The sequence below is a fragment of the Hyalella azteca genome, unplaced genomic scaffold (assembly GCF_000764305.2).
Source record: "Hyalella azteca isolate HAZT.00-mixed unplaced genomic scaffold, Hazt_2.0.2 contig2748, whole genome shotgun sequence".
NCBI classification, from domain to species: Eukaryota; Metazoa; Arthropoda; class Malacostraca; order Amphipoda; family Hyalellidae; genus Hyalella; species Hyalella azteca.
This window is the reverse complement of record NW_025933011.1, coordinates 87,023-114,758: the sequence shown is the minus strand read 5'-3', so window position 1 is coordinate 114,758 and position 27,736 is coordinate 87,023. Positions and strand designations below refer to the sequence as shown.

Genomic DNA, 27,736 nt, shown 5'->3' with positions numbered 1-27,736 from the left:
TTCACTCTGGCATATTAACTATGATATACTGAGGCTGAGGTTCATTTGTCAAACAAGTGCGGTTGAGTCAAAAGATTTGTATTTGTTAAATTTATCCAATTAGTTGTTTTCCGTGTAAGCGATCGACGTGCTTAGTTTCATTAATTATTTATTTGAAGAAAATTTCAGTTGAATTTTTGGGAAGAAGTTACTTGAAATCAATGTAACATTTTTTTTGCTGGAAGAGCGCAATTTCAATAGACGACGAAGTATGAAATACATAATTGCGTAGTTTATAAGTTAACTTTAAAATCTATTTATGTGTCACGTCGTTTTGGAAACCTTGTATGTGTAATCCATTTTCACTCTACGAAATTGGATTCATTTCTACACGGGTGGTTTTTGTATACCACATAGATAAATATATAGGTGCTTTGACTTTAAAATCAATTCGGCATAATTTAATCGATTCCATGTGGCTTTAGCTAGTAACATCTCACGTGATCTGGAGTAGCCAAGTGAAAGGTTTTAGTCTGCCGCAATAATGATCTCAATGAAAGCTCTAGCTCGAGATCTTCAGCCGGAAACATTTTTTGCGAATGAGTCAAAGAATGTCATAAGAATGTTCGGCCGATCGCAGCTGGGGAAGGAGAGCATATGAGCGCTGCCTGGGCTACTCGGTCTTTCAGTTTGCATCTCATTTAGGAGGCTTATTCTAATTTTATATTCGAAAAATTTTACAATAAACCTAAACGACAATAATGTGACAAACCTTCAATTCATTTTACTGACAGTTAATTACACCACGATTCACGGCCGATATATGACATTTTTCACCATTACTCCTCCCTGGTAATATGAAAAGCTTAAATCGCGCTATGAGATCCGTGAAAAATAGTGTAACGTAAATAAAATTTTCAGCATCTGCAACCTATCTTTAATTAGGCCTTGAATTATGCGTCGTTCTATGTCCGGCAGATTACCTCCTTCTTCATCATCACCTCGACCGCCTATCGTTACTATTAAGGAAGAGAACTTTTACTTTCTCCACGACTGGTGGCAGAGCTCGTAGAGTTTGCCCTGAGTTGCTTGGTTCTGTCAGTGTTCAGCCACCGTGAGGGTAACACACCTTCACTACTGCTCGTGATTGCCTCAGTGTTCTGTTAGGTTCAGAGGCTACAACAACTGACCGCACCTCTTGGACTCTACAACGTGCCTACGTCGAGACATGGCAGCGCGCCTGGTTAGTATGAGCAATAAGAGACTAGCAATTAGTTTGGGAATTTAATGTCAGTTCTTTCTCTGACATTAATTAAAGCCTTACACATATGCATGTTGCGAAAAAGATAGAAAAACTTAATAACAACCTGAATTTCTCTTAAATTTGTTATGCTAGGATTTTGGATGAGACTTGAATTTGGGATTCAAATTTAGAGTTTATATGATATATGATGACAAGTTCAACAAAAGGGTATTTTGAGTGTTTTTAATTAGCGCGAGAATTACTTCAATTGTTATGTTTTAATTGACGTGATTCAGGTCCTATGATATATTATCCTAACAATTATTTGCATTTTTTAAACATGTAAGTAATTCCAAACAAATAACTGGCAAAGTTTATAACTTTCAAGTTAACGATTGGAATGAAATTTGTAATCGTATTTCTCAATTTTTTCTCAACATTATGCATATTCTTACACATATTATGCATTGCATCACAGCTCTGCGAACATTTTTAAGTCGTTCCTTGTATTCATTGTTTTAGTTAAATCAATTGCTGGACAATATGGATGCACTCCACGTACGCAGGTGAGAGGGAGTTATCAGCAGTAGCGCACGCACAAATGTTTATCAATGAACGAAAGGATTTTATGTTTTTGAAATGTTAATTTACAACAAACAAATTATTATTATACCTAAATTGTAATTTTTAATTATAATTAAGAAAGCAACATTATAAAAACAAATAAAATAAAAGTTTCTATCACAGTTTCTCAATATAGACGCTAAAATCTCAGAAACAATTCTTCTTCATGTCTATATTGTGAATGGTGCAGTGAAGCAATCACATGTTACCGTCCGACGAGTTCACTCTCATGCACAATAGTCTCATACTTGCAGTCTAATGGTCATGCTTATGCATATGTGAACTCACATCAAAAGTACTCCTCAAGTGTCTAATACTCTTAGATTTGTCTCCTGTTGCTTCTACATTAATAGTTATGTTATTAACAGAATTGAGAAAGCCACAATTCTCTGTCATTCTCTTTTCTCATACCGTCCAAGTCGAGCAATTATTTTCTCTACATAAGTAAAACTTTTCCGTCTCTTCGTTTTCTCTCGTCAAGCAAGATAGCCATCTTGAGTCTCGGGCAGAGCCCATGTAAAATATATAACGGGAAAGCATAGAACGCAATAGAAGCGTGTGCGGGCATGCGGAACAGGAGCTTCGGTCTGCCAGTTTGTTCCGGTCCTCGCCTTAAGTTCGTGCAGTCGTCGTACGATTTAAGCTCCGCCGCTTCTAAAAAATGAACTAAGATTTAAGTTTCACTGGGGAAAACTGCAATCTTTTTTAAGAATAAAGAGAGGAAAAATGATGTGTGATAGGAAAATTCTTTCGAATTGTTAAGTTGATCTCCCGTTCTGGCTTGAACGGCTGATTGTAGTCCATTTTGAAAATTACTGGATTGCTTTTAGACAAGTGGGTAGCTGGCTTATTGAAAATTTTATAATTTTTTTTTATTTAATTCAATCGGATCAATGAACAATCCATTCGTGGAAATAAAACTTTAATGCATAATTTATGTCGAATATGCAGCGGGAAGCAGACTTCGATCACAAACATTGCTCTATGTAATTCCAAGCCAAATCGCATAGAAATTAAATGGCTGGTCGGAATTTCCATCTTTCCTTAATATACAATCGGAACAATCAGAATAGTACAAGGCTTCAATAGTTTTTTAGCATTCGAATATTATTTTGTTTCTCTTTCATTTAAATAAACAATCCACAGCGGAAGCAGGAATTTTCGTTTGAAGAAGCTTTATCGTAATGTTACTTGATCCATGGGCGTGGCATGTAAAATCTCTGACAGCCATCGAGGGAAATTTGTGCAACTTTCTCCTCCATGCGCACTTTAATCTTTTCATTATTCAACTCAGGAATCAACTTGCAATGAATTTGAGATACCGGAATATTATTCCTACGAACGCTCATGTCAGCTACCGACAACCAAACAAATAACTATTGACTTAATTTGTGCAATATGAGTGTGAAAAAATTACTAGTCCAGCTTCACAATTAGTTGAAAATGGTGAAATTATTGGAAGGTTTAAATCATCTGACAAATAAATACTGAAGGAATTGAATCGCACTAATGATAAATTGCCGCAATTTAATGATAATTTTCTAGCAGATGTCATCTGCCTTCTATTAAGCATATATCATATTTGGAGGAACCTAACAGTAAAAATGCGAACAGTCAACTTTTTAACTGAGATTTTTACAGAACGAGTAAGGAAAAATCGTGAGATATAGTTTACCAAGAAATACATCGATAATTAACTTCTAGATTTCATTTGAAATGCGGACGAGAGCATCTCAACTAAATGCGTAAAGAAAAGTTCTGAGGCCGCGTTCTGAAAAATTTTTAAGACGGTCTTTTGATTATTGGTGCTCAAAAGTGTGTTAGTTTAGTTTCGCCATTAAAAAACTTTATATCCATCAATAATAACGACATTTATCCATATCATTAAAATTTTCTACTGATTCTAATGCTAAAAAGGAATTTAATTTTTCTTAGCTAAACGTGAAACTAGAAAATAATTTTCCCACTGAAAATAATAACGGACTTCTCCCAGTTCCGGAGAACGCGCGCAAAAAATGTCGCACATTGTAGAGTTTGAGCTGCGACTAAATTGAACAGAGCTTTCTTTCTGACCAAAAAACTGGTCTAGTGGCAAGATTAGCCCAGTAACCTGCCCCTCCCGAAGCAGCAGGACCATATATTTAAATGGCTAGGTTGCACGCATTATATGGAAATGGAGAGTTGATTAGCATTTTGAGGTTTTGATTAAAATTCTATTTTCTAACAGTGTATGACCTATGATCATATATGTATTTCGATTCAGAAGGGTGGAGAAACAAATGCAGACAGGTGCAAATGTTTATAATTCATGTCTGATAATTGTGAGTTTAACGCACTCAAGAAAGGTAGCTAAAAATTTCAATGAGAATTTTCAAATGAATGAAAATTTTTCACTTGATGACTATTGTCTAATGTGCTCCATGCCTATTTTGATCTGTTGCCTAATCGTGTGCGATCTTATTTGACTCCTAACTAAAATAATTATCAACAATTTAACTACAGTATCATCACATCGGGTAAATCAACTACGCCCATTCATTGCAGCTAACGAGTCCAGTTTGGAGCAGTTTACACGTTTAGTGCAGCACGACCCACCATTGATGCCAGATGGCCTAAAAGCGGCCAAGTCAGCGGACAAAAAAAAGCCTTTTATTCAATATTTACGAGTAAATTTGTAGGTTCCAGCGCAAAAAAAAAATAATTTTTCGTTGATTCGTATTTTTTAAAATTAATAAGGAAGTACCAAAAATCACAAATTTTTGCCGGACAACGCAATAAAAAGAACTGAATCGCGGACTTTGTCCGGAAAAAAAGACACAGTAACCCAACGATGAATCGTGCCGCACTAAACGTGTTAAACCAAAATCCAGGAGCAACTCTTGCGAAGAACTAGAAACTCGTGCGGTGAACTCGTGCTGTGAACTCGTGCTGTGAACTCGGGCAACACTGCGGTGAAAACTTTGAATACGGCCGTAGTGCATGTCAATGGGGACTTTATCACAGCTACATTAGCGGAACTCTCTTTCCCTACATTATCTGGTTTCCGTCTCTGTGAGATAAGAAAGAAAGCTGAAGCTGAGTGATATAAATGCAAGCGACAGCAGCACATCGTATGTTGATGCTGTCATACGGATGCTGACAAGTGATTGCATAGCGCACATGTAACTTCTGCACCTGTCGACATCGACTGAGGTTGAAAATGTCAACTCTCGTGTTATCTTATTCGCGGATGCGGGTAAGCTATTTTAAGAAACTGAATAGCGGAGTTCGAGACACTAAGTAATTAAAATGCAGAGAGATTTTTACCTTTCGCAATCATGGAACGAATGACGCCAAACGCGCATAGTAGCTAGAAAGTAATATCTTAAAGGATGCAAGCAAGCAATTTTCTAGCGTGAAGCTTCGAACTCAATTTCTCCAGTGCATGTGGGTGGGCTACGTTGCTGAATTTAATTTAAGAACTGATTAATCCAATAATTTATGTCAACGAAATTTGATCCAGTTGATGACAACTATATATGTTAGATCTCTCATTATATTATGTTCAATTCTAACAATCGACAAAAAGTCATTGCCAATTGAGAAGCTTCATTGACTAGCTTTCAATCGGTCGCTTGTCGAGAAGATATGACGCTTGTCGAGAAGATTTTTTTTCCTGTCCATATGGTAAGCGATATCCTTAAATGATTATCTCATTCGAGGTACTTTTGGTTCTTCGGACTCGCAACCACTTAAGGTATGTTTTACTCACACTATCTCCGTAGTGAACATAAGTGCGAATATAATGAAAAGAATAGGGGATTGACTCAGCATGAATGAAGAACCGTAACTGCGAACATTGTAATATTGGGAAGAAAAAATTCAATTCATGGGTGCATAATTGAAGCCAACGAATAACCAATCTTGCTGTAATAATTGAATTCATAGATTTCTAAATGATGGTCTGAAGGTCTGTCATAAAATTTGCCCAGTTTAGAATTTCTCTGAACTCATTAGCGCGAATTTTTTAACTTATATTAATTGAAGCGACAATCCATAAATTTTTAGCTTTGAATAGTCTCAGTAGCTAACACGTGTTAATTGTACGTGCCCTCCCCCACAGATTACACGAATACTGTTAATTAGATGGTAATTAATTTCCGGCAATGGCTCTCAAGTCGCCATTCAGCAGATACTGCACTTACCTCGCCGCTCGTCGCTAAAGACCATGTAATACATGTTACACCTACGGTTTACAGGCTGGGTTAAAGCATAATTAATACAAAGCTGTTTCGTTCCCGCTAGAAACTTTTAGTTCACTTTTGTTCTCATGATATATCTTCTTTTTATTGAAGGCCTGGTGCTTGGGGGCTATGACAACGTTAGCGACATCTACAATAGTTAGCGAGTATTATTTAAAAGATCAGAGCACAGGCACGCTGGCAATCCCATTTTCACACCAGAATTGTAAACGAAAATTTCCAATTAATGTATGACGATTTACGCAGCAAGTTTTCTCTCAAGAGCTAAAAATTCCTATCGAAAATCGAGTTTAGATGACAATTAAAATGGAAAACACGCTATTCTGATTTTTGAACAGCTAAATACGAGCCAACTGATTTTGCTGTTGCGAAACTGATGATATTTTTGAACACGATTCAATTCGGTGTATATGGTGACGGCCAAACAAAATATTGCATTTAATCGACTTTATAAGAATTTAATCACTTAAATTTATCTAACATTCATTTGAAATTATTGGCATTTGGAAATATTTTACTTGGCACTCCAGCTGCATATTTTCAGTTTAATGTGTTGAAAATTTAGCTATTGTGCTTACGTCCGAGCATGTATGGAGTATGTCTTGAATGGTACATGCATGAGATCTATAAAATTGTCTGGTTGTTAAAAATCTACCAATCAACCGGCCAGTATATATCATTAATATTATTTTTTAGTGTAATTTGTGACCTGCTAAAGAGTGGTGTAATTAAAAAACTTTAGCGACGCTAAGTGCCACGTGTGACGGTTTCCTTCAATTGGCCCGCACGACAAGCAGCCACCGCCCGACGATGATTGAGGGTTACAATTTACACGGTTGAGCCGCACGCGATCCTCGTGTCTTCAATTCACAAAGCACCGCAGACTGCTAATCCCGCGGCCTCTTGTGATTCATCAGGCGCTCTATGCTCGAGTTAAAACGCAGGGCAGGGCTCTGGTTCATGTCGGCATCTTATTGTGTAGCCCTGAAGCAGTTACACGAGATTCACTTTCACTGCATCATACCTGCACGGCCACAGGCTCTTCGCGAAGAAAGTGAACAAGCGAGGCGGCAGATTTTTTCATTACTCATCACCTGAACGAGACGAACGCTAACAGAGCAAGCAAAAACTGGCTACATCAATGGCGCTCGATTATGCACGTAAAAAGGCGTAGAATGTGTATATGCATTTGGTTAGAATTTTCAAGTCAGTGGGATTCCGTTCATTCGATTGAGTTTGAGTCACGCAAAGCGTTCGAACTATTGGCGCGACTTTTTTTTAATGTCGATGGCTTCCGACGGTTCCTGCTTTCAAGTCAAAATTCTTTTCCAATTTTAGCTGGCCATCCGCTTTAATTTAACGATATTAATATAATATAAAAATATTCCACGGAAATCCTGTTGTAATCACGATATTTCCATTAGCCTTGTGATGACCTGTGATGTTTTTCCTTCATCTGTTAAAGAAGAATTTCCGGAGACTCGCAGGACCAAATTATTCGAGGTCGGTGAAAGTTTTCGGATATAAGAGCAAGGCTTGGGAGCAGACGGTGATTGAGATGATGCGTTTGTTGCGCTTTTCCTGCAATTCCATTGTTAGATGATAAAAATCGCAGCCTGGCTCTTTTTTTATATATCGTTTGACTGCAGGTACTGAAAGCTTTAAGCAGACTTTATTTGAACTTCAGAGCGGAATCTGAAATTGAGGCCGAATTAAAATTTTTAATGCTAGATCACATTGCATTGAAATTATTATATCCATGTTCTTGTTATGAAATACTAATGATATGTCAGCATTTCATTTTTCAACAAGAAAATATTAAGTTTTCCCAATTTATTTCAAACAATAACGGACAATTCTAGACTAAAATTAGATATCATTCGATTTATGAGATTGCTTTATATACATCCTTGCATTTGATTATGCAGCAAAAACTTACAATTTTCGGGCAAAAATAATAACACACAATCATGGGTAGCACATAAATTAGAAAATATTCATCAATGATAAAAATTTTAACTTCTCTATGGCCAAGACAAAAATTAATACCCGAAACAAGAGGATAAAAAATAACCATTCTGCATTATCAGAAACTGGTAGGAGCTGACACTTGCTGAGCGAAGTTCCATCGAGGGAAAGTAACGAACGAATGCGATGGAGAAAATAACAGCTTCTGCCGTAACTAAATCTCCTGGCATCTGTTGCCAATCACCATATTGTAAACAGAAAGAATATTCGCTCGTCAATTTTTGTGTGTTATTTAAAAACAAATACTTGATGGTTGAGAATAATAGTTGATCTGAAGACTATTAGTCAATTAGTATTGTTTCAGTCATAATATCTCGACACACGTAAATTGTTTCTTTGTATGAAATTTTGTTACGGGAATTTTGTTGCAGTATTATGCTCTGATAAAGTAAATCATGAACTGATTTTGGGCAATATAAATTCCCCAATTAGTTACCTCCTCATTAAATGCATATCAAAGTTTTACTTACGCAGTTTAAATCAACTTATGGAGAAAATGCAATGTCGAATGATTGGTTGGAGTAGCAACAGTAAATAACATCCACAGCTAACAAATAGAAACAAAAACTCTGACTTAAAAGGAAATACCTTCAATATTTTAAATAATTGATTGCGTTAAAGACGTACCGCGACATCAGGCGTGCAAATCTTAGATATGAGATTAATGTAACATTTGCAGAAAATGTTATAAGTAGAATATCCCGACGTACAGGATCCCAGTAATAAAACGTGTATTGTGTGCACTGAAAAGTAACGTAAAATGCGAAGCGTTACAGAACAAAGGCTTGCGGACGAGGATTATGCCATGTTGCGTCGACGGCTTCTGCTACCGGCGCTTGTTGCTCAATGGCTGAAGTGAAGTGCAAACGATGCCTTTCCCCTTGCACAGTTTTGCTTTAACCTTCCACCGCTTCTGCTATCAACCTTATAGAAGATAAATTAAAGGAATCAGCATGAATAGGTTAAGAAACTCACCATTGCAGAGGAATTGTCTTTAGAGTGAATTATTATAAAAGATATTAGCAGCCAACTGTGTTAATAGCTCGCAAAAGGTGTGGAATTAGAAAATTTCGACAAAAATTTATCATATAATGATCTTTCCATGTTCGTACTATTTTTGACTCCTCGATTGAAAATATTCTAATAGATGCTATGTATTACATCCAACATGCGTGATTTAATCTGTGTGGGGGTACAAATCTGTTGATCATGTTTTTCATAGAATTCCAAACGAGATCATAGGGCGGAAGTGAAGTCACCTCGGTAAAGCTTGGGTTAGGAAAGTCTCGCCGGCGCAAGCAAGGAAGGCCGGGAAAACCGATCATTCTATTCCCTGCGGTCAAACACTTCACGATGGCTACCTTGTTGAGTCATCCCTAACGCCTCAATATTAGAAATAAGTTGTGCTTTCCGGCGCTGTGGTTCCGTGTTTATAAAATAGAAATAAAAACCGAGCTTGAGGTGTCAGCGGTATCGAGGCAAATTTGACAGTACAATGATTAAGCTCCTTGTCTCGTCTGAATTAGATTTACCTTAGTACAACCATTTAATTATCTTCCATCTCATTTCCTCTTGAAACTAAATCATCAAGCTTCACTTGCCAGGGGCCAACAATGCAATGAAGAATAAATATTAATTTATTTTTATATTTTGTTTCGTCACGGCATTAAATGCGTACACTTTTAATATTTTTTGCATGTCAATGGTGCAAATATGATATCAGTTGACATTTTCATCAAATTTATCCCGAACATGAATTATTTTTTTAATCATGCAAATAAATTTGTACAGGAACACATCAGAAAACTAAAAATCACTCGAGTTGCCAGAATAGGTTTCATCGCCAGCAGAATTACGATCAAGTGAAATTTACCGGTGTTTGAATTCTTGTACCACCTTGCGTAAACTATACTGCCACTTTTCCCAGTTTCGACGTACTACATCTAATTTAAGCCATATATTAGAATAAATAATAATATGTGGAAAGTCTATTATGACTAACGAATAGTAATATATGATTAATATATAGTGATCAACGAAGTCTAATAATTTCGATCTTAATGATATTTTAGGAAGAATGAAGGAAAGACATGGCAGCTGCGACAGCTTGAGTGAATTTGCAGAGGCGTTAGAAACTGCAACGCAGAGAAAATAATGATCGATCATGACTCCTTTTCTGAGGCATCTCAAAACTTCCACCGACTCTTTTTGCATGACTTTCCGATTTTTCTGAGCAAATAAACATAAACGAGACAAAGCAGCTGTTCTACTCCATTGTTATACAATTTTTCGATCAAATTTAACTCATTCGAGCCTCTGTTTTATACACTGTATCTCAATTACGGGTACTCAAAACCGGACATGGTAAAATGGAACTGAAATTTAACATCTCTGAGACTCAAATCGCTCATTTCTGTATTGATTTTGAACAGGTTTTCGTCAATAAACCTTACATGTTCGCCATATTTTTTAGTGTGGATCCTACAATTATCCCCACACGTACAACTCCACATATAAATAAATTTTGGATCCAATATCCGGCGTTCTTCTTTCTCTGTCCCATGCAGTATATTTCTTCAGAGGGAATGTTTACAGAAAGGTTCTGTTATGTGGAACACGGCTGTAATTAAACATGGGCTTTAATTACAGCCATTATTACATTATTATACAGCCAAGTTATTCCTAAATATACATGGGCATAGGAATTTAGGCATAACTTTGAATGGCAGCAATACTCCATCACATTGCACAGATGCGTTTGTTGGATGGAAGGACTGGACGATTCACCAAGTCGAAATTGTTAGCATATACAGTTAAGACCAGTTACAGAATGGATCCCTATACAGTTAAGCCTGGAAATAAATAATTTTCTTAATAAATTAAACACTTTATGAGGGAAAGAAAACGTGACTGGAAAATTAAGAAATCTTCATTCCCTTTGTTGAATGATTTAACTTCTGAGTTTGTTTATACAATTCTTTCTGCATATCTGCATTGGATTTCATTTATATGTACACACATACTTATGATTTATGTTTCTTAATCCAATGTAAGGAAAACATTATGTTCAAAATTGAATGCTAAAACAGAAATTTTCCATTCACATTTCATTTTCCCTTCAGAATGTCACAATAAATGTAAAAATTTAAATCTCCTTTTTCTAAGCAGTCATCGCGACTGGCAGGCAATCAGAGAAGGAAGCTCTCATGGAAAGTAAAATCGAAGTATTTGGCGAAAGCTTCCAAATACCAAGCACGCCACATTGCCTTGGTTCACCGCATTGTGCCCTTTACAGACGAAACTCGTGTGAGCAAATCTTTCTTCTTGGACAGCTGTAACCAGCAAGGTTTTTTTCGATCAATTTCTAAAACTAGGCGTCGGCTAAGTAGAATTGCGCCCGCAAGGCTGAATCATAAGCAGCAGGCTGAGTGACAATTCTTGCTCTGACTATTATCTGCTGTGTACCACAACAGATGGCGTTAGTTGCTCCTTAATGGAGAAATTTTTATTGTCGTGTGATAGGAATGCATCAAGGAGTCTTTTCTATCAAGGAATAATCGGATGAAAATTTTTTGTTGGTAAAAAGACAAACAGATGCAAAATAAATAATGTCGTGAAAGGCTGCACTTGGAAAACACGCGATTATAATATAATTCCTTAAAAGACATCTTTAACAAGAGAAAACGCAGAAAAATTATTATTTCGAACTATGATGGAATGATGAAACATCGCAGTCATATGTTAGAATTGTGAATTTCGTAGCCCAATTTGCTCACAGCATTCCGCTGAGATGAAAAAGTTGAATTACGTTAATTTGAAACAATAGGTCCCAGGATCATACGCATTCAGTGCTGGCAGAATTATAGCAAATCCTATTCTACTTGAGGCTCAAGAAATCAAAATCGAAGTTATTCAATTTACTGTACACATAAAAATAAAATTAACATAGAATGGCTAAATTCTTCTTAAAAGTGTATTATTTTGAGTAGTGGATGAATTTGATTTATTACGAACGAGTGTAGGTAGATAATGTGCGGATGTGACATCTTGAAAAACTACTAAATAATTATGTAAAATATCCGTTCGTGCTTTTCAACTTCGTTCGTTAAGCGACCCCTCAGGCTGATAGGGTTCCAGATATACAAAAAAATATTAGAAAATATTTAGGTTGCCAGGAAGTTGATTAAAATCGGATGCAATGCTACAAAGTAACAATAAAATTAATAATTCTCCCCATTCGACGGATGCAGTTCAGAAGTATCACTATAACTCAATTTGATTTCATAAACGTCAAACGTTTAAGATTGACTTTTACCTCTAGTTTCTGTCTTGAGGTAAGATTGAAGGATGATTGAATGATGTCATGTATGGCGGATTAATTCTTGGCAACAAGAAAGTAAGGAAGAAATCCATCTTTGGGTCTCCAAATATTTGGGTTGAAAATCGTGCCGACCGCAGAAGATCGGTATGGTTGATTTCAGTGAAAAAGCTTGACACGCAACTTTGCAACTCAAAATGAAGTAATGACAGCATCAGGCTGATACAAATTATCATGCTTATAAATTTTGAAATGACGATGGAACTGGACTGCGAAACGTTTTTATTCTTAAGAAATGGTTAATATTCTGGCTGTTTTCTTTGCTTTTAATTTCCTGATAAACCTGCGATTTAAGAAATCTAGTAATTTTAATATTCATGCCTATAACCTCAAGTGTCCACCTCTATTGGACGGCTGTAGACCGTATGTGAGTTGCGTATATCCTGAATAGGAATGGAAAGTGCGCGATGCTCTTGATGTAGTGGTATACCTTTGACTTCTCCTGGATAAATAGACCAGTTTTTCTTAAGCCTGATATGTTGTTTTGGGTCCAGGAGTTTTTTAGGACTTGGTGAAAGTTAACAATGAGGTTCCTGCTGCAGAGAAAGGCATGGCCGAGCACTCAACTTTTTTATGTCTTAGAAAACTCGGGCAGATGAACTTTTGACTACCGGTGAACATTCATGGAATTATTAGTACGTTTCTCACCATTGAAGAACTCAACATAAAATGTCGGGACCAATTGATTAGCTTGCACTTTCCAGTAAAGTTTTTTGTTTCTCCAGAAGACTTTCATTGACGTTTAAAATAAGCCGCTAAAACACTGTTGGTGATGTTTGTAAGACAAATCTGCAAGAAATTTATGCAATTGACTAAAGCAAAGATTAGGGTGCCAAGAAAACAAAACACCAGACGTAATGAACTCGCATGCCAAAATTAGTACATCAGGTGAAGAAAATGCCCTCTCAATATATACGTATGTAGTAAACACGAGAATTAGATTGCACACAACGGGATACTAAACTAAACTACAATATTATGATTCTCAACGAAAATGCCAGATTAAACCAAGAAAGATGCCCTCTTGACTGCGTATTTCTTTGAATTTTCAAATTTTGTTAATTATCTATTGTCTATTGACAAAAATAGCTCCACTCCGATAGTATTGTATTTTTCGCCTTCTTCAATTAATAGTTTTCATTTCGTGAATCTTTCATTCAAACTTTCGTTTAAATAAACAGCAATTTTTTAATATTGCGTATTTCGCAGGTGTTGCTGAGCTGCATAGCAGCGCTGGCTACAGCAGGGGATAGCAAAGGCTCGTACCCCGTTGGTCCGCAACCTCATAATTTCCTCGGGGCTGGAGGGTATGACCCTTTCGGTGCTCAAGTGGCCCCTCTGCATGCTTACCACGGACCACAATTTGACCAAGGACCGTACCAGCCAATTTATGGGGCCGGTGGTTATGGCGGTTTAGGATACGGCGGAGGATATGCCGCAGGATACGGATACGGTCAACAGCCCCAAATTCTGTACGTGAAAACAGTAAGAGGCGGCGGTGGAGGAGGCAAAGGAAAAGGAGGACTAGGCGGTGGGAAAGGAGGACTAGGCGGTGGTAAAGGAGGCGGCGGTAAAGGCAAGGGTGGGGATTACTATTACGATGACTACGGTTTGGACTACGGAGGATACGACTACGGGTACGACTACGATTATGGTGGCAAAGGAAAGGGAGGAGGAAAGGGCGGCGGCGGATTATTCGGCCGGATGGAGAAAGGCATCAAGTCCGTGGGACAATTTTGTGAGTACTCGTATAAATGATAATATTATTATATAGATTTGAATTGGTGTTGGCAATCCATCTATCAGACTGATAGACAAGAATGAAAAACAATTAAAATTGGATATTTGGTTCGATTTCAGTATTTAAACTGCATCAAATGTAACTAGCCAGACGAGCGCAGTGCAGTCATTCTTTTTACTCAATTTACTGTGTATGAATCGGGATTCATCTTCCACTGAAAATTATACTGATTTTCCTGCTACATTATTGCTTGTAATATATTCTAAATTTTAATTTTTTTTTTCTTTTCATCAATGATCTTTTTCAAAAAATGCAAGCAAATATTGCCATAAGCGAGGTTAACCTGCATTTATTGGCAATGAGATAATAGCAAAATTTTTTAATGTATGGCATAGTCCATTTCGCTTACTTGTTAATCATAGACATCGTGATTTTTTTCAGGCGCATGTATGAACAAATTTTGTCACTCATTGTTTATTTTATAATTTGGTAGCTCATTATTTACATAAATTTATATTTGGCCACTCAATTATTGATAACAATAATATGACAATAACATTATAATGCCACCATTTGAATCGTCAAGAATTACCTTAATTAACAAAACAAAAATTTTACTGCCGTAGATGAAAACCTAGTTCATTGTAACCGCTCCTTACCCGCAGTCTCCGACTACATGTCCTACAACTCCTACGACGACTACGGCGGTGACGGCTACGCCAGCGCACCCACCGTAATCCAAGCTGCTCCAATTACGGCTCGCCACGCGCTGGGTTACGGCGGCCTTGGAGGATCTTACGGCGGCGCTTATGGCGGCCTTGGAGGATCTTACGGCGGTGCATATGCTCTCGCATCTAGTGGAACTTACGGAGGCGCTTACGGCCTCGGAAGTGGACTCGGCATCGGTAGCAGTTACGGACTTGGCAGCTACGGTCTTGGAAAGGGTATCGGTGTCGGCAGCAGTTACGGTCTTGGAAGTGGTCTTGGTGTCGGCAGCAGTTACGGTCTTGGAAGTGGTCTTGGTGTCGGCAGCAGTTACGGTCTTGGAAGTGGTCTCGGAATCGGCAGCAGTTACGGTCTTGGAAGTGGTCTCGGAATCGGCAGCAGTTATGGCCTCGGAGGATACGGAAGTGAGAATTGAGCGGAAGCGCTAGAAAATTTAGTCATTCATGTTTTTATACTCGTAGATTAAAATTTTAATGATTGGAATGACTTGACAGAAGATTTCCTAAATTACATTCGGCAAGTCCGGGATGTTAGTTCTTGCTTACTTCCTGTTTCGATAAAATATAGTAGTTTTGTTTCCATAATGTTCACTAATGAAGATTTAGAAAAATATATATATAAAATTCAAACCAATTTGAATTTATTCCAATCAATATCTCGCTGCGTTTGATTGATGCATCCACCTTCGTAACAAATTGTTAATATTAGCGTATTCCTTTATTTATACTTAATCTCACGAGTCATTTGTCCTCAACCTCACCCAATTCCATCCCAAAGATTATTTCTGTTGATCAGGCAACGTGGCGGTAGCTCGGCCCATCGTGGCAGCAGCGTACGGCAGCGCGCCCTACAGATTAGCGCGACCTATCGTGGCCACACAAGCGGCCGCCCCTGTCGCGCCTGTCGCCCCTGTAGCTGCGGCGCCCGTCTCCAAAGGGTACGGCATTCCTCCGCAGGTTGTTGTGTCCCTGGGCAATGACTACGACTACGACTACTACGACGAGGGCCTTGGCAGCAAGATGTCCAAGGGACTCAAGTCAGGCATGGACACCATCAAGGGTGGCTTCGATAAGGCCTTCAAAGGAGTAGCCGGATACTGTAAGTTCTGAGAAATTTTTATCTGCGTAAAATTTCAAACATGTGGGTTTTTTACAGTTTTACAAATTTCGATGCAATGCCAAAGATGTGTAAAGCTATTTTAAAGGGGAAAAATTCCGCACTATTGTACTTATTATAATTCATTCTCTTGTTACAATTCATTCATTCTTATTACAATTCCTATGGCATTCTCATTGACTATGCCTTCCTGGTATTGATGTGAACAGATCAACCAAGTTGTTATCGGACTTGTTCGAAAAAGCATGGAAATTTTCAACATATAGTTAACACTGAATAATTTACTGACGACCTTAAAAGCGCTCAATTTTATCAAAACAAATTTTATGATTTTAGTCATAACTATATACCGATATAAAATTTTCATTGCGTCTATTTTAAGCTTTTTCTTCATTCAAAAGTTTTTATTTATTAGATATTTGATTCATTGCGCATTTTTAATATGTTTGTTTCATTCATTGCGTACAGCAGCTTTTTATTCATTCGCTTCTTTAATCGTTTTCAGTTTATCCAAATTATTCATTAGCCATGTTAAACTCAACTCTTCTGGTCCATAGCTCTAAAAAATCTTTTATTTTTTTTAGTCTACGACGATGAAGCTGCGGGAGTTCAAAACGACCCCATCGTGGTCGTCCAGAATCCACTCTACATGAACAAGGCTAAGGGCTACCAAGTACCTTACGGTCCTGTTCCCGGTTACGGTCTGCCGGGATCTTTCAGCGGTCTAGCATCCAGTTACGGTAGTGGTTTCCGCGGTGGCTACGGATCTTTTGGAGGGGGATACGGGCTAGGTCACGGTTTGTCTTCAGGTTACGGCCTTGGGTTTGGGGGACTTGGAGGCGGTGGACTTGTCGGTGGCTACGGTGGAGCTGGATTAGGTGGGCTTGGCGGTGGCTACGGTGGAGCTGGATTAGGTGGACTTGGTGGTGGCTTTGGAGGACTAGGACTAGGCCTCGGGAGCACTGGTATTACTTCAGGATATGGAGGCGGTAGCATTGTCGGCTCTGGCATCAGTTCTGGAATCGTCAGCAGTGGCATTGGACATGGTAAGGGACTTAGCAGCGGGTTCAGTAGTGGCCTCAGTAGTGGCTTCAGCAGCGGTCTAGGCAGTGGTTTCAGTAGTGGTTTCGGCAAGGGTAGTGGTTTCAGCTCTGGTTTCAGCAAAGGCGTCACCGGAGACTTCAGTAAAGGTTTTGAAAGTGGATTCAGTCATGGAAAGGGCTCTCTTGGCTCACCTCTAGGAGGTTCTTTCAAATCTTCTGCCGCTGCCATCAAATCTCCGACTAGTTCTTACGGAGTGCCAGCAGTATCGCACTCCGTATCGTCTGTCAGTGTTGGTAAGCCGTCCATCTCTTACGGACCACCGTCCATTTCGTACGGAACGCCATCTGTCTCATACGGCGCCCCAGCGGTCAGCACAAGCGTTGTGCACAGTGGAGGCGACGTGTCCGTTGGACATGGTGCCGCCCAGACTCACGTTAAAGGAGGTTTCGACAGCTTCACAAAAGGCCAGGACGGAAGCCTTGTTTCATCTTATTCATCTCATTAATTGTGGAGTGCATATCAGCATTGTTAATTCATTTTCATAGCTTTTAATGGCTTAGTCTTAATAGAAGTTGCACGCCATTTGAGGTAGGAGGGAGGACTCCATCTAAATTGATTAATGAAAAAATAATTTCTTTTGTTGTAAATTTAGGTTTATTTTTCTCCGGCTGTTTGTGCCATAAAAAAATTGCTTCATCAATGAATTTCAAGTGGAGTAGAAAGGCTCATCAAAAATAAATAAATGATAATAATGAGAATATTAAAAAATTCATTGATTTTTGATGAGTTGATCATATAATTTGCGTAATCTTAGACCTAGAGATTGATTGTTATTAGATTTATAGTGCAAAGCGTTGGAAAAATAGTCCATTGAAAATTTTTCGCCCCTGTATATATAATATATCAGGTACTTTTCTTTCTACTTGAAAAAAATTTCACTCTAATCACCAACGTTTTGATTTGGTTGTTGACAGCTTGCGTGGCGGTGCTAAGAGAGTTTTTACCAGTGGCACAGGTTTCTAGGTTTACGTATCTAATAATGTTATTTCATTGAACAGTGCCGTTCATGATGTTAAGGTTATTTCGATTCGTGAAATTCCCGTAAATTTCAAATCGATTTAATAACCGTTAATAGTCATTCATTATTTTACTTGTAATCGATTGCACGAATTTATATTATTAATTATCATACCTTTTCAAATCGCACAAACGCTAAAGCTGTACGCAGGTGGACATTTTTCTGGACGACCCACAGAAGTTGTCGATTCTTTACGAAAAAAAATTCTCCGTATAAGAACATTTTTATATGCTTTTATTCTCTATTAAATCATTTAACATATAAGAATTCCCATCAAAAAAATAAGTCATGAAATTACATAATATTACGGTTGTAGTACCTTTTTGCCGCGCACGTAAGGAGAACAATGACAAAGTTAACCAGTATCACAAGGAGCATTAACGATTAATTTATTAAATATAACTGATTTAAATAGCTCATGCTATGCACCACCGGTTGTTCATGCTGTTAATTAGTCGTATGCCGCATTTTCACGGCAGATAGGACCGAGCGAAACGGGCTTACTTTTAATTAATGTTGATTTGCTGCACTCAATTCAATTCAGCTCCATTTTTTTTGTTCCAATGTAAGACAATATGATTTTGATCCATTCAAATTATCTCAGATTTTTATTGACCAACTCTCTGAAGAATTTATTTTTGTGTTTTTGTTAATGATTAACATATTTTATTGTTTCATGTTGCGATCGTCTAAAAGTTTCTGTTTGTTTTGTGGAAGATTCTTAAGTGTCCTCGTCCTCTGAGTGTATTAGAAAAGCTGTCATTCCCGCAGGTTGTTTGTGAATGTTGTTGTTTGTTATAAGTTTATAACTGTCATGAAATGTTAAAAGAAGTTTTTATCTATGGTGGTATTTTCATTGCATTTTCGCCATCGTACTGCACCAGTAGACCTTACAGATGCTAGGTTGAAGAAATAAAACTTTCGGCAAACAAGGAAACGTTTCAGAAAAAAATAAACAGACAGAGAAGACCTCATTAATAAAAATGAAGCAAATGAACGACAAGTTCATAAGAAGGTGAAAATTACTAAAATAGATGATTTAATGCAACATTAGGCTTGATGCACATTATACTGCTTGACACATGCCGGGCATATGCCAGTCGCGGTCCGTTCTCAGCCACTACGTGTATTCACATGTTCAGTCAGGTCACCGGCCGTCCTCTCCACTTCAGTTCCTTTCGTAAAATTTTTGTTCCGCTCTCGGAGTAATTATGTTAGTCCGGGAGCTTTGTGACGCACGATTTAATAAGGGGGTAATAAGTCGGCAGACTTGATCCTTGTTTCCTTATATTTCGGCGTCAAAACCTACACGCACAGGATTCTAAAAGAGTGTGGACATACAAGAAACAGAGATCCTAGAATGATAATAAGTCTAATAGACGCAGCTCCAGAAGGGAGCTGCTTTAAATCGAAATACAAAGACCATGATCATATATCATGATAATTGATTTTATGAACACAGCTCCAGAAGGGAGCTGCCTAATTTCAGGCTCGTACTCTACTTAATCTAATTAATCTCATCGGTCTGTCTCATGACCCTAACTGAATACATAGCTTATAGCAACTTATAAGGCACATAGAACGGAGTGGGCAATAATGAAAGGTAGAGCGATCACATGTAGCCGACCACAAATGATTCCGACAGATTCAATTACGGTATTCAATATTAGCAATAACAAAAATGATCTTATGAGGATCTGGCAGAAGCAGGCTACTGCTAGAGTACTAAGTTACTGACAGCTTTACATACAGGCTGACGGCTAATGGTAATTAACTACTGCTAGGTTACTGGCCTAGTTTCCAAACTGGCTGATCACGGTAATTAACATGACACGGGGTAAATTCGCAGGTTTTTTAACTTACGGTCTTTAAGGCTCTAGAAAGACGAACGTGGACTTCAATTCTTCAATGCTTTTCTAGCGAATAGCTTTTCTTACGATGCCTGCAAAATATGGATACAATATTTAGACTGAATCTATCCCATTTCACTTCCCAGCACGGCAGTTTTTTGACAATCTCATTCATTCTCAAATCGACGATATTCTCGTACAACCAAGCATACTTTATTGGCGCATTGGCTTTAAACAAAAGGAAGCTAACTCAATTTACGGTGGTTAAAATGATCATCTGTAGCAACTAGCAATTATTAAGCATTTTCACAAGAATTCTATTTTTAGGGCAAAACAGAAACTACTAGATCTAGTTTACGACAATTATCGCTGTGAGTTGAATTTCTTAGTTGATTCAAATCAAATTAATGGATTGAACAAGTTTAAATATAACAGACATTCTGTGGCATGCCGCTGGCTTAGAGGCGCCCATGCGGACTAAGTGACATACAACTTCACATAACAGTTCAGGAATGAAAATAATCACTGCTATTCCCACAAACAGTTTTTTTCCACTCATAAAAAACTCAATCATCCAGTAAATGCACATATTTCACATATAACACTTATAAACACGGAAATAAATTTGGCAGAGCTTCCCTCGTTGCTGATCCCAACTTCAACTGCGCGCGCATCGACTGCGTGGGTGCTGCCGGACTTGAATTTTCCGGAATTAGCAGACAAGTCGATAATTTGCATGCTACGATACACATTTAACATTATATTTACTCTACAGTTTAAAGTTACTATCTCGAGCTCCTCGGTCGACGATATATTGATACTATTTTTACACGTTGAAATGAACGTGACAATTTTCGTCCTTTCAGTTTCTTGCATACCATACCAGACACGTCCCGGTCAAAATATTTTTTGCTTTGATTATGGCTGGACCGGGCCTTGCATGGCCGGTGCCTTGCACGGCTGGTGTGAATGGTTCTATAGAAATGTATTAAAGAATAATGGACTGGACCGTGACTGACACGTGTTCGGTAGTGTGGTGTGAATGAAGCCTAATTAATCTTCAGAATCTTCCTCTTTCTGCAGCTCGTGCTGTACCATTTCTCCTGCACAGCTGCGCTTAATCGCGAATGAATCTTAGAAAGTCTTGATAGTCGGTGAAATACGTAGTTATATTGTAATTATTGATATTTCTTGGGTAAATTCGCTACTTTTGTTTGTTAGAACCGAGAACCTGCACCTAATATGAGGGAATGTAAAAAAGCCGCGGAATTTATAGGTGAGTTTTTTGTGTTCCGCACTTTTTGAAGACGCGAGTCTCCTTTAATGAGCACTAACTAAACAGTATTATACGACTGGAATTTATAGCTTAATTTCACGTTTAGTTGATCATCAGTGTGTAAAAGTTAATTTTTAACGGTTTGGTAATGAACACTTATCACACGCAGCGTTCGAATTAAAAGAAAAAAATTTGAAACAAGTGCTTTTAACTGTGATAAACCAGTGCCTTATATACATAGCATTGCCATAAACTTAATCTATTCGTTCTTTAGGTCAGCATGATCTAAATAAATGACCCACAAAATCAACTAACTTTAAAACTACTCTAATTTCCGACAAAGTAATCGAAAATATCGTTAGGACTCTTGACAATTTTGTCGGACTGCGTCAAATATTCACCCTGTGTTCCACGAAGATTACTTAATTTGCTCACCAAATCACGTGACGTTCAAATGCCTATAGATCAAGTCTCTGAGTTTTCTAAAATATCAACGGGCTTAGCAACAAGTTTTTGCTGATCCGTACTCTCAATGGATTTACTTAACGTTGTGTAAAAATTTCATTTAACGAAGAGTCTCTTGAGTTTTGAGTATTGGAAGCAGCAATGGATGCACTGCGCCGATGCTGTGATATCGCCCCCAGGAAGGAATGATGAACGAGGGTTCTGAAGGGTTTGGTATTGGATTTACGTAGAAGTAACAAACAGCCGTACAGCTCTTCTAATTAACTAGTGTAAGTATGTATTATCTAGGTTGGAGTAAAGAATATTAGGATTCAATATGTTTATTGATGGCTTGAACAATGATGCCGCCGACCAACACCTGCGTATTGGTAGTCGTTTAGATACAGACATGACATGAACAAAATGTAATATCCATAATATCAAAATAATGTTTGAAATACAAATAGTAATGCAATTATCATAGGGTGACACTATTTAATCGCAGTCATCTGAATTTAATTCCAAAGGTTTGATTGTCAGCTTACTTCTAGTAGTTGTTCATGCATCGAGGTTGGCCAGAAAACTGAAGCTAAGGCATGACTGGCTACTGTTGCCCGATGCAAAACAGAATACGTATAGGACTATTTTTGTCGTTAACAGAATTTCATTATTCAAAATTAGATGCTTATGCTTGAAAATTGAAAATATTTTTCATTTGTCATTTTACAATTGAATATAAGTGAACATTGAAGTAACCAGGTGAATTTTAGCTAATAAGGTTACGTTAAGCTGCAAAAATGGTGTTCAACGAGCTAGAGGATTTAATAAAAATAGTTATTACGTTCGCAAGAAATTATAGTGCTAGTTGTGAATTCGAGTCACCACATGACTACCTGCTTCCGACCAAGACGTCTGTAATAAAGGAACAATTAGAGTGGAAATTTTCGCTCAAGCTAATTACAGTATATATTTGCGAACGACTAACAGGGTCCCTATACCTACAACTTACAAGCATCTAGCCTTTTTTACTTTGCTCTGGAGGACGCAGTCTAGCAGACAGTCATTTGACCCCTAACGTGAACAGAATTGACTCTGCCAGTTATGATTTATAAGGTATGAGTAGACATATTTTCAGTGGTTCAGTACAAATGGTTTAATGGTGCTAATGACTAGATGTTTTCTCAGTCTAATTTAGGCCATTCTCCCATCCCAACTGCCCCAAGGTGTGTGTGTATGATGTCTTTTTCAGTTTCCCTTCATATAAAATTTTCTCAGAAAGCATCGTTTTCTTTCAATGATTCCGAGGTATTTCTTCTTCCTTTGCCGGCCAACAAATGAAGTAGAACTTTACATGGCGGTGACCCGAAACGAGAAGTGTAGTAGCATTGATGAGCAGCACTATAGTTTTTGATATATTATTGAGTCAGTGTATCTTAATTAATCTGCATTATGTGTGAATGATAGAGAAATGATTAAGAAATAAAAGAGGCAATTTTCACTGACAGTGGGTAAAAAATATAAGAATTGAAGTTTACATACCTAGAGAAGATTTCGACGGTTCAAAATCTAACAGTACTCATCGTCGAAAAATTGTTATCAACTGAAATAATATTTAACAATGATTATTACACTTAATCGACCTTTTTGCAGGTGTCGGACAATGCGACCTTGCATATTTATCGGCAGCTTGAGTTCTGTCCTTGACTGCCAGTGGTCTAGATCACTTTGCCATACCCTGGTCTAATTTGCCATACCCTGGTCTAGATTACCATACAATGTCTAAATTGCCATACCCTGGTCTAGATTACCATACCCTGTCTAAATTGCCATACCCTGGTCTTGGTCTAGATTGCCATACCCTGGTCAAGATTGTCATACCCTGTCTAAATTGCCATACCCTGGTCTAAATTGTCATACCCTGGTCTAGATTGTCATACCCCGTCTAAATTGCCATATCCTGGTCTAAATTGCCATACCCTGGTCTAGATTGCCATACCCTGGTCTAAATTAACGTACCCTGGTCTAAATTGCCATAACCTGGTCAAAATTGCCATACCCTGGTCTAAATTGCCATACCCTGGTCTAAATCACCATACCCTGATCTAAATTGCCATACCCTGGTCTAAATTGCCATACCCTGGTCTAAATTGCCATACCCTGATCTAAATTGCCATACCCTGATCTAAATTGCCATACCCTGGTCTACATTGCCATACCCTGATCTAAATTGCCATACCCTGGTCTAAATTTCCATACCCTGGTCTAAATTGCCATACCCTGGTCTAGATTGCCATGCCCTGGTCTAAATTGCCATACCCCAAGATTGTCATACCCTGTCTAAATTGCCATACCCTGGTCTAAATTGTCATACCCCGGACTAGATTGCCATACCCTGATCTAAATTGTCATACCCTGGTCTAGATTGCCATACCCTTGTCTAAATTGTCATACCCTGGTCTAGATTTCCATACCTTGGTCAAGATTGTCATACCCTGTCTAATTTGCCATACCCCGGTCTAAATTGTCATACTCTGGTCTAGATTGTCATACTCTGGTCTAGATTGTCACCCTGTCTAAATTGCCATACCCTGGTCTAAATTGTCATACCCTGGTCTAGATTGCCATACTTTGGTCTAAATTGTCATACCCTGGTCTAGATTGCCATACCCTGGTCTAAATTTCCATACCCTGGTCTAAATTGCCATACCCTGGTCTAAATTGCCGTACCCTGGTCTAAATTGCCATACCCTGGTCTAAATGGCCATTCCCTGGTCTAAATTGCCATACCCTGGTCTAAATTGCCATGCCCTGATCTAGATTGCCATACCCTGGTCTAAATTGCCATACCCTGGTCTAAGTTGCCATGCCCTGATCTAGATTGCCATACCCTGGTCTAAATTGCCATACCCTGGTCTAAGTTGCCAATTTTGAAATTCCCTGGTCTAAATTGTCATACCCTGCTCTAGATTGTCATACCTTGTCTAAATTGCCATACCATGGTCTAAATTACCATACCCTGGTCTAGATTGCCATACCCTGGTCTAGATTACATACCCTGGTCAAGATTGTCATACCCTGTCTAAATTGCCATACCTTGGTCTAGATTACCATACAATGTCTATATTGCCATAACCTGGTCTAGATTACCATACAATGTCTAAATTGCCATACCCTGGTCTAGATTACCATACAATGTCTAAATTGCCATACCCTGGTCTAGATTATCATACCCTGGTCTAGATTACCATACAATGTCTAAATTGCCATACCCTGGTCTAGATTACCATACCCTGTCTAAATTGCCATACCCTGGTCTAAATTGCCATACCCTGATCTAAATTGCCATACCCTGATCTAAATTGCCATACCCTGGTCTACATTGCCATACCCTGATCTAAATTGCCATACCCTGGTCTAAATTTCCATACCCTGGTCTAAATTAACGTACCCTGATCTAAATTGCCATACCCTGGTCTAAATTGCCATAACCTGGTCTAAATTGCCATACCCTGGTCTAAATAGCCATACCCTGGTCTAAATTGCCATACCCTGGTCTAAATTACCATACCCGGGTCTAAATTTCCATACCCTGGTCTAAATTGTCATACCCTGGTCTAAATTGCCATACCCTGGTATAAATTGCCATAGCCAGGTCTAGATTGCCATACCCTTGTCTAAATTGTCATACCCTGGTCTAGATTGCCATACCCTGTCTAAATTGCCATACCCTGGTCTAGATTGCCATACCCTGTCTAAATTACGATACCCTGGACTAGATTGCCATAACCTGGTCTAAATTGCCATACCGTGGTCTAGATTGCCATACCATGGTCTAAATTACCATACCCTGGTCTAGATTGCCATACCCTGATCTAATTACCATACCATGGTCTAAATTGCCATACCCTGGTCTAGATTTCCATACCCTGGTCTAAATTGCCATACCCTGGTGTAGATTGCCAAACTCTGGTCTAAATTACCATACCGTGGTCAATACTGTCATACCCTGGTCTAGATTGTCATACACTGTTTAAATTACCATACCAAGGTCTAAATTACCATACCCTGGTCTAACTTGCCATATCCTGATCTAAATTGTCATACCCTGGTCGAACTTGCTATATCCTGGTCAAATTATCTTCTAGTCACACAAACGAAACCTTCTAGCGTAGACACATCTGAATGAACGGTACCAACATTCACGTTTGTATGAACTTGTAACACAGTAAGCAAACGGACTTTCATAAAGATTCAATCGTGTAATGCTCCGGCCATTGTTACCCGGTTTGAAGTTCATGATCACGTCGTTGCGTCACAATGAATATCGCAATGTTAGGCGTCCTTTGAAAGTCGGCTTTGAAGACAACTGGCGGAAATAGATGTCCCGTCTGGAAATGTCTGATGTGTTCTTTATTTGATGACGATTGCCCTACAACCACATTCCGTTTTGAAAAAGTTCTCTTTGGTGGATCATGGATGAAATTATTAATTTTCTAAGATGTGTTTAAGATACCCTATCAATACAATGTAGGTTTTCCACATATAATTACAGCTTAGCTTTTTATTTAATAAAATAGTTAAAGAAAAGGTAACTGAGGACATGATTGTCAATTATCAAAAGAGTTTTTAGTGAACTTTTCTTAACCACAAGTTAAACTGATGCTCAAAACAACTGTACCAAAATCGAACTTAGAAATAATAAATTTGTCATTTCAAATTGTCGCTCGATATTCAAGTATTATGAAAATTTTGCACAGACTCCAGGACATCGTTGCCGCTCTGATTAAGACGCGTTCTAGAACATACTAGATAACCAAGGACTACTACACACAGGACATGCATAGCCTATGTCCAGCCTCTGCTAGCAGAGGCGATCGCCTACACTATGAAAATGCTGGTGTTTTAGTGGCATCAACAAATGATATGCCCATAATTGTTTCATACAATAGTATTACAATGTGTGTAGTAGTCCTTGGTCAGAACCATAGACTTTTTGGCAGTTTTGAAGTTCAAAATTTTGTACTAAGCAAAGTAGGTACCATTTTCCTGCCTTCATACACTGATAAAAAAAATATTTAAATGGAGTCAGTATACATTTATCCTACTTTGCTTAGTACAAAATTTTGAACTTCAAAACTGGCAAAAAGTCTATGGTTCTGACCAAGGACTACTACACACATTGTAATACTATTGTATGAAACAATTATGGGCATATCATTTGTTGATGCCACTAAAACAACAGCATTTTCATAGTGTAGGCGATTGCCTCTGCTAGCAGAGGCTGGACATAGGCTATGCATGTCCTGTGTGTAGTAGTCCTTGTAGATAACGTATGCAAAGGTAAATGATTAAACTAGAAATGCATCCCACCTCATGAACTGGTGGATGTTCCGTAGCTCCTTAGCTTCATCGTAATTTTTAGATAGATATGGTCAAAAGACCAGTTCTTAGATGTCCTTAAAAGACAAATCAAGAACAATACCAGAATCCACAACCGGCCAAAATTGGTATGGAAATAAGTTGGGGTTTCTCAAGACGGCCTCACAAACGATCATGATGAGGAACGAAGTGGGAGACCCTCAGTCATTAATACTGATATTATGATTCAAAGAGTGAACCGTAAAGTGAAAGACAACAGACAATAAACGATTACGTCCTTTGCTGAAACGTATCAGCAGTCTCAAGAAGTATTCTTAATGAAATTGTCTAATCAGATTATTTAATCAGGCAGTAAGGTTCTTAGTCGATGGCATACAAAAGCTGGTCCCAAAATTACGATAAATGCCTCAATATTAACGGGAATCATGTAGGAAAGTAGAGTAAAGTATTACTTTTTAAGAGAACAAATTATTCATGGAAAAAATTTGCCGTTTTTATGTCAAAACGGTGCCCACTATGAAAACACGCCTCGTATAATACTATTTTTTTGCTGAAACTTTCAACATCTTTTAAACTTTCGTACCGATTT

General features: G+C 38.2%; 1 protein-coding gene across 1 annotated transcript; it reads left to right on the top strand.

The window, feature by feature from the left end:
- The first annotated feature begins 1,054 nt into the window (after nt 1-1,054).
- LOC108681277 (glycine-rich cell wall structural protein 1.8-like) lies at nt 1,055-19,039 on the top strand. Its single transcript, XM_018170299.2, has 5 exons — nt 1,055-1,222; nt 13,703-14,231; nt 14,900-15,364; nt 15,756-16,058; nt 16,661-19,039. The coding sequence occupies exons 1-5, from the start codon at nt 1,208-1,210 to the stop codon at nt 17,623-17,625; spliced, it is 2,277 nt and encodes a 758-aa protein (XP_018025788.1). The 5' UTR covers nt 1,055-1,207; the 3' UTR covers nt 17,626-19,039.
- The last annotated feature ends 8,697 nt before the right edge of the window (nt 19,040-27,736 follow it).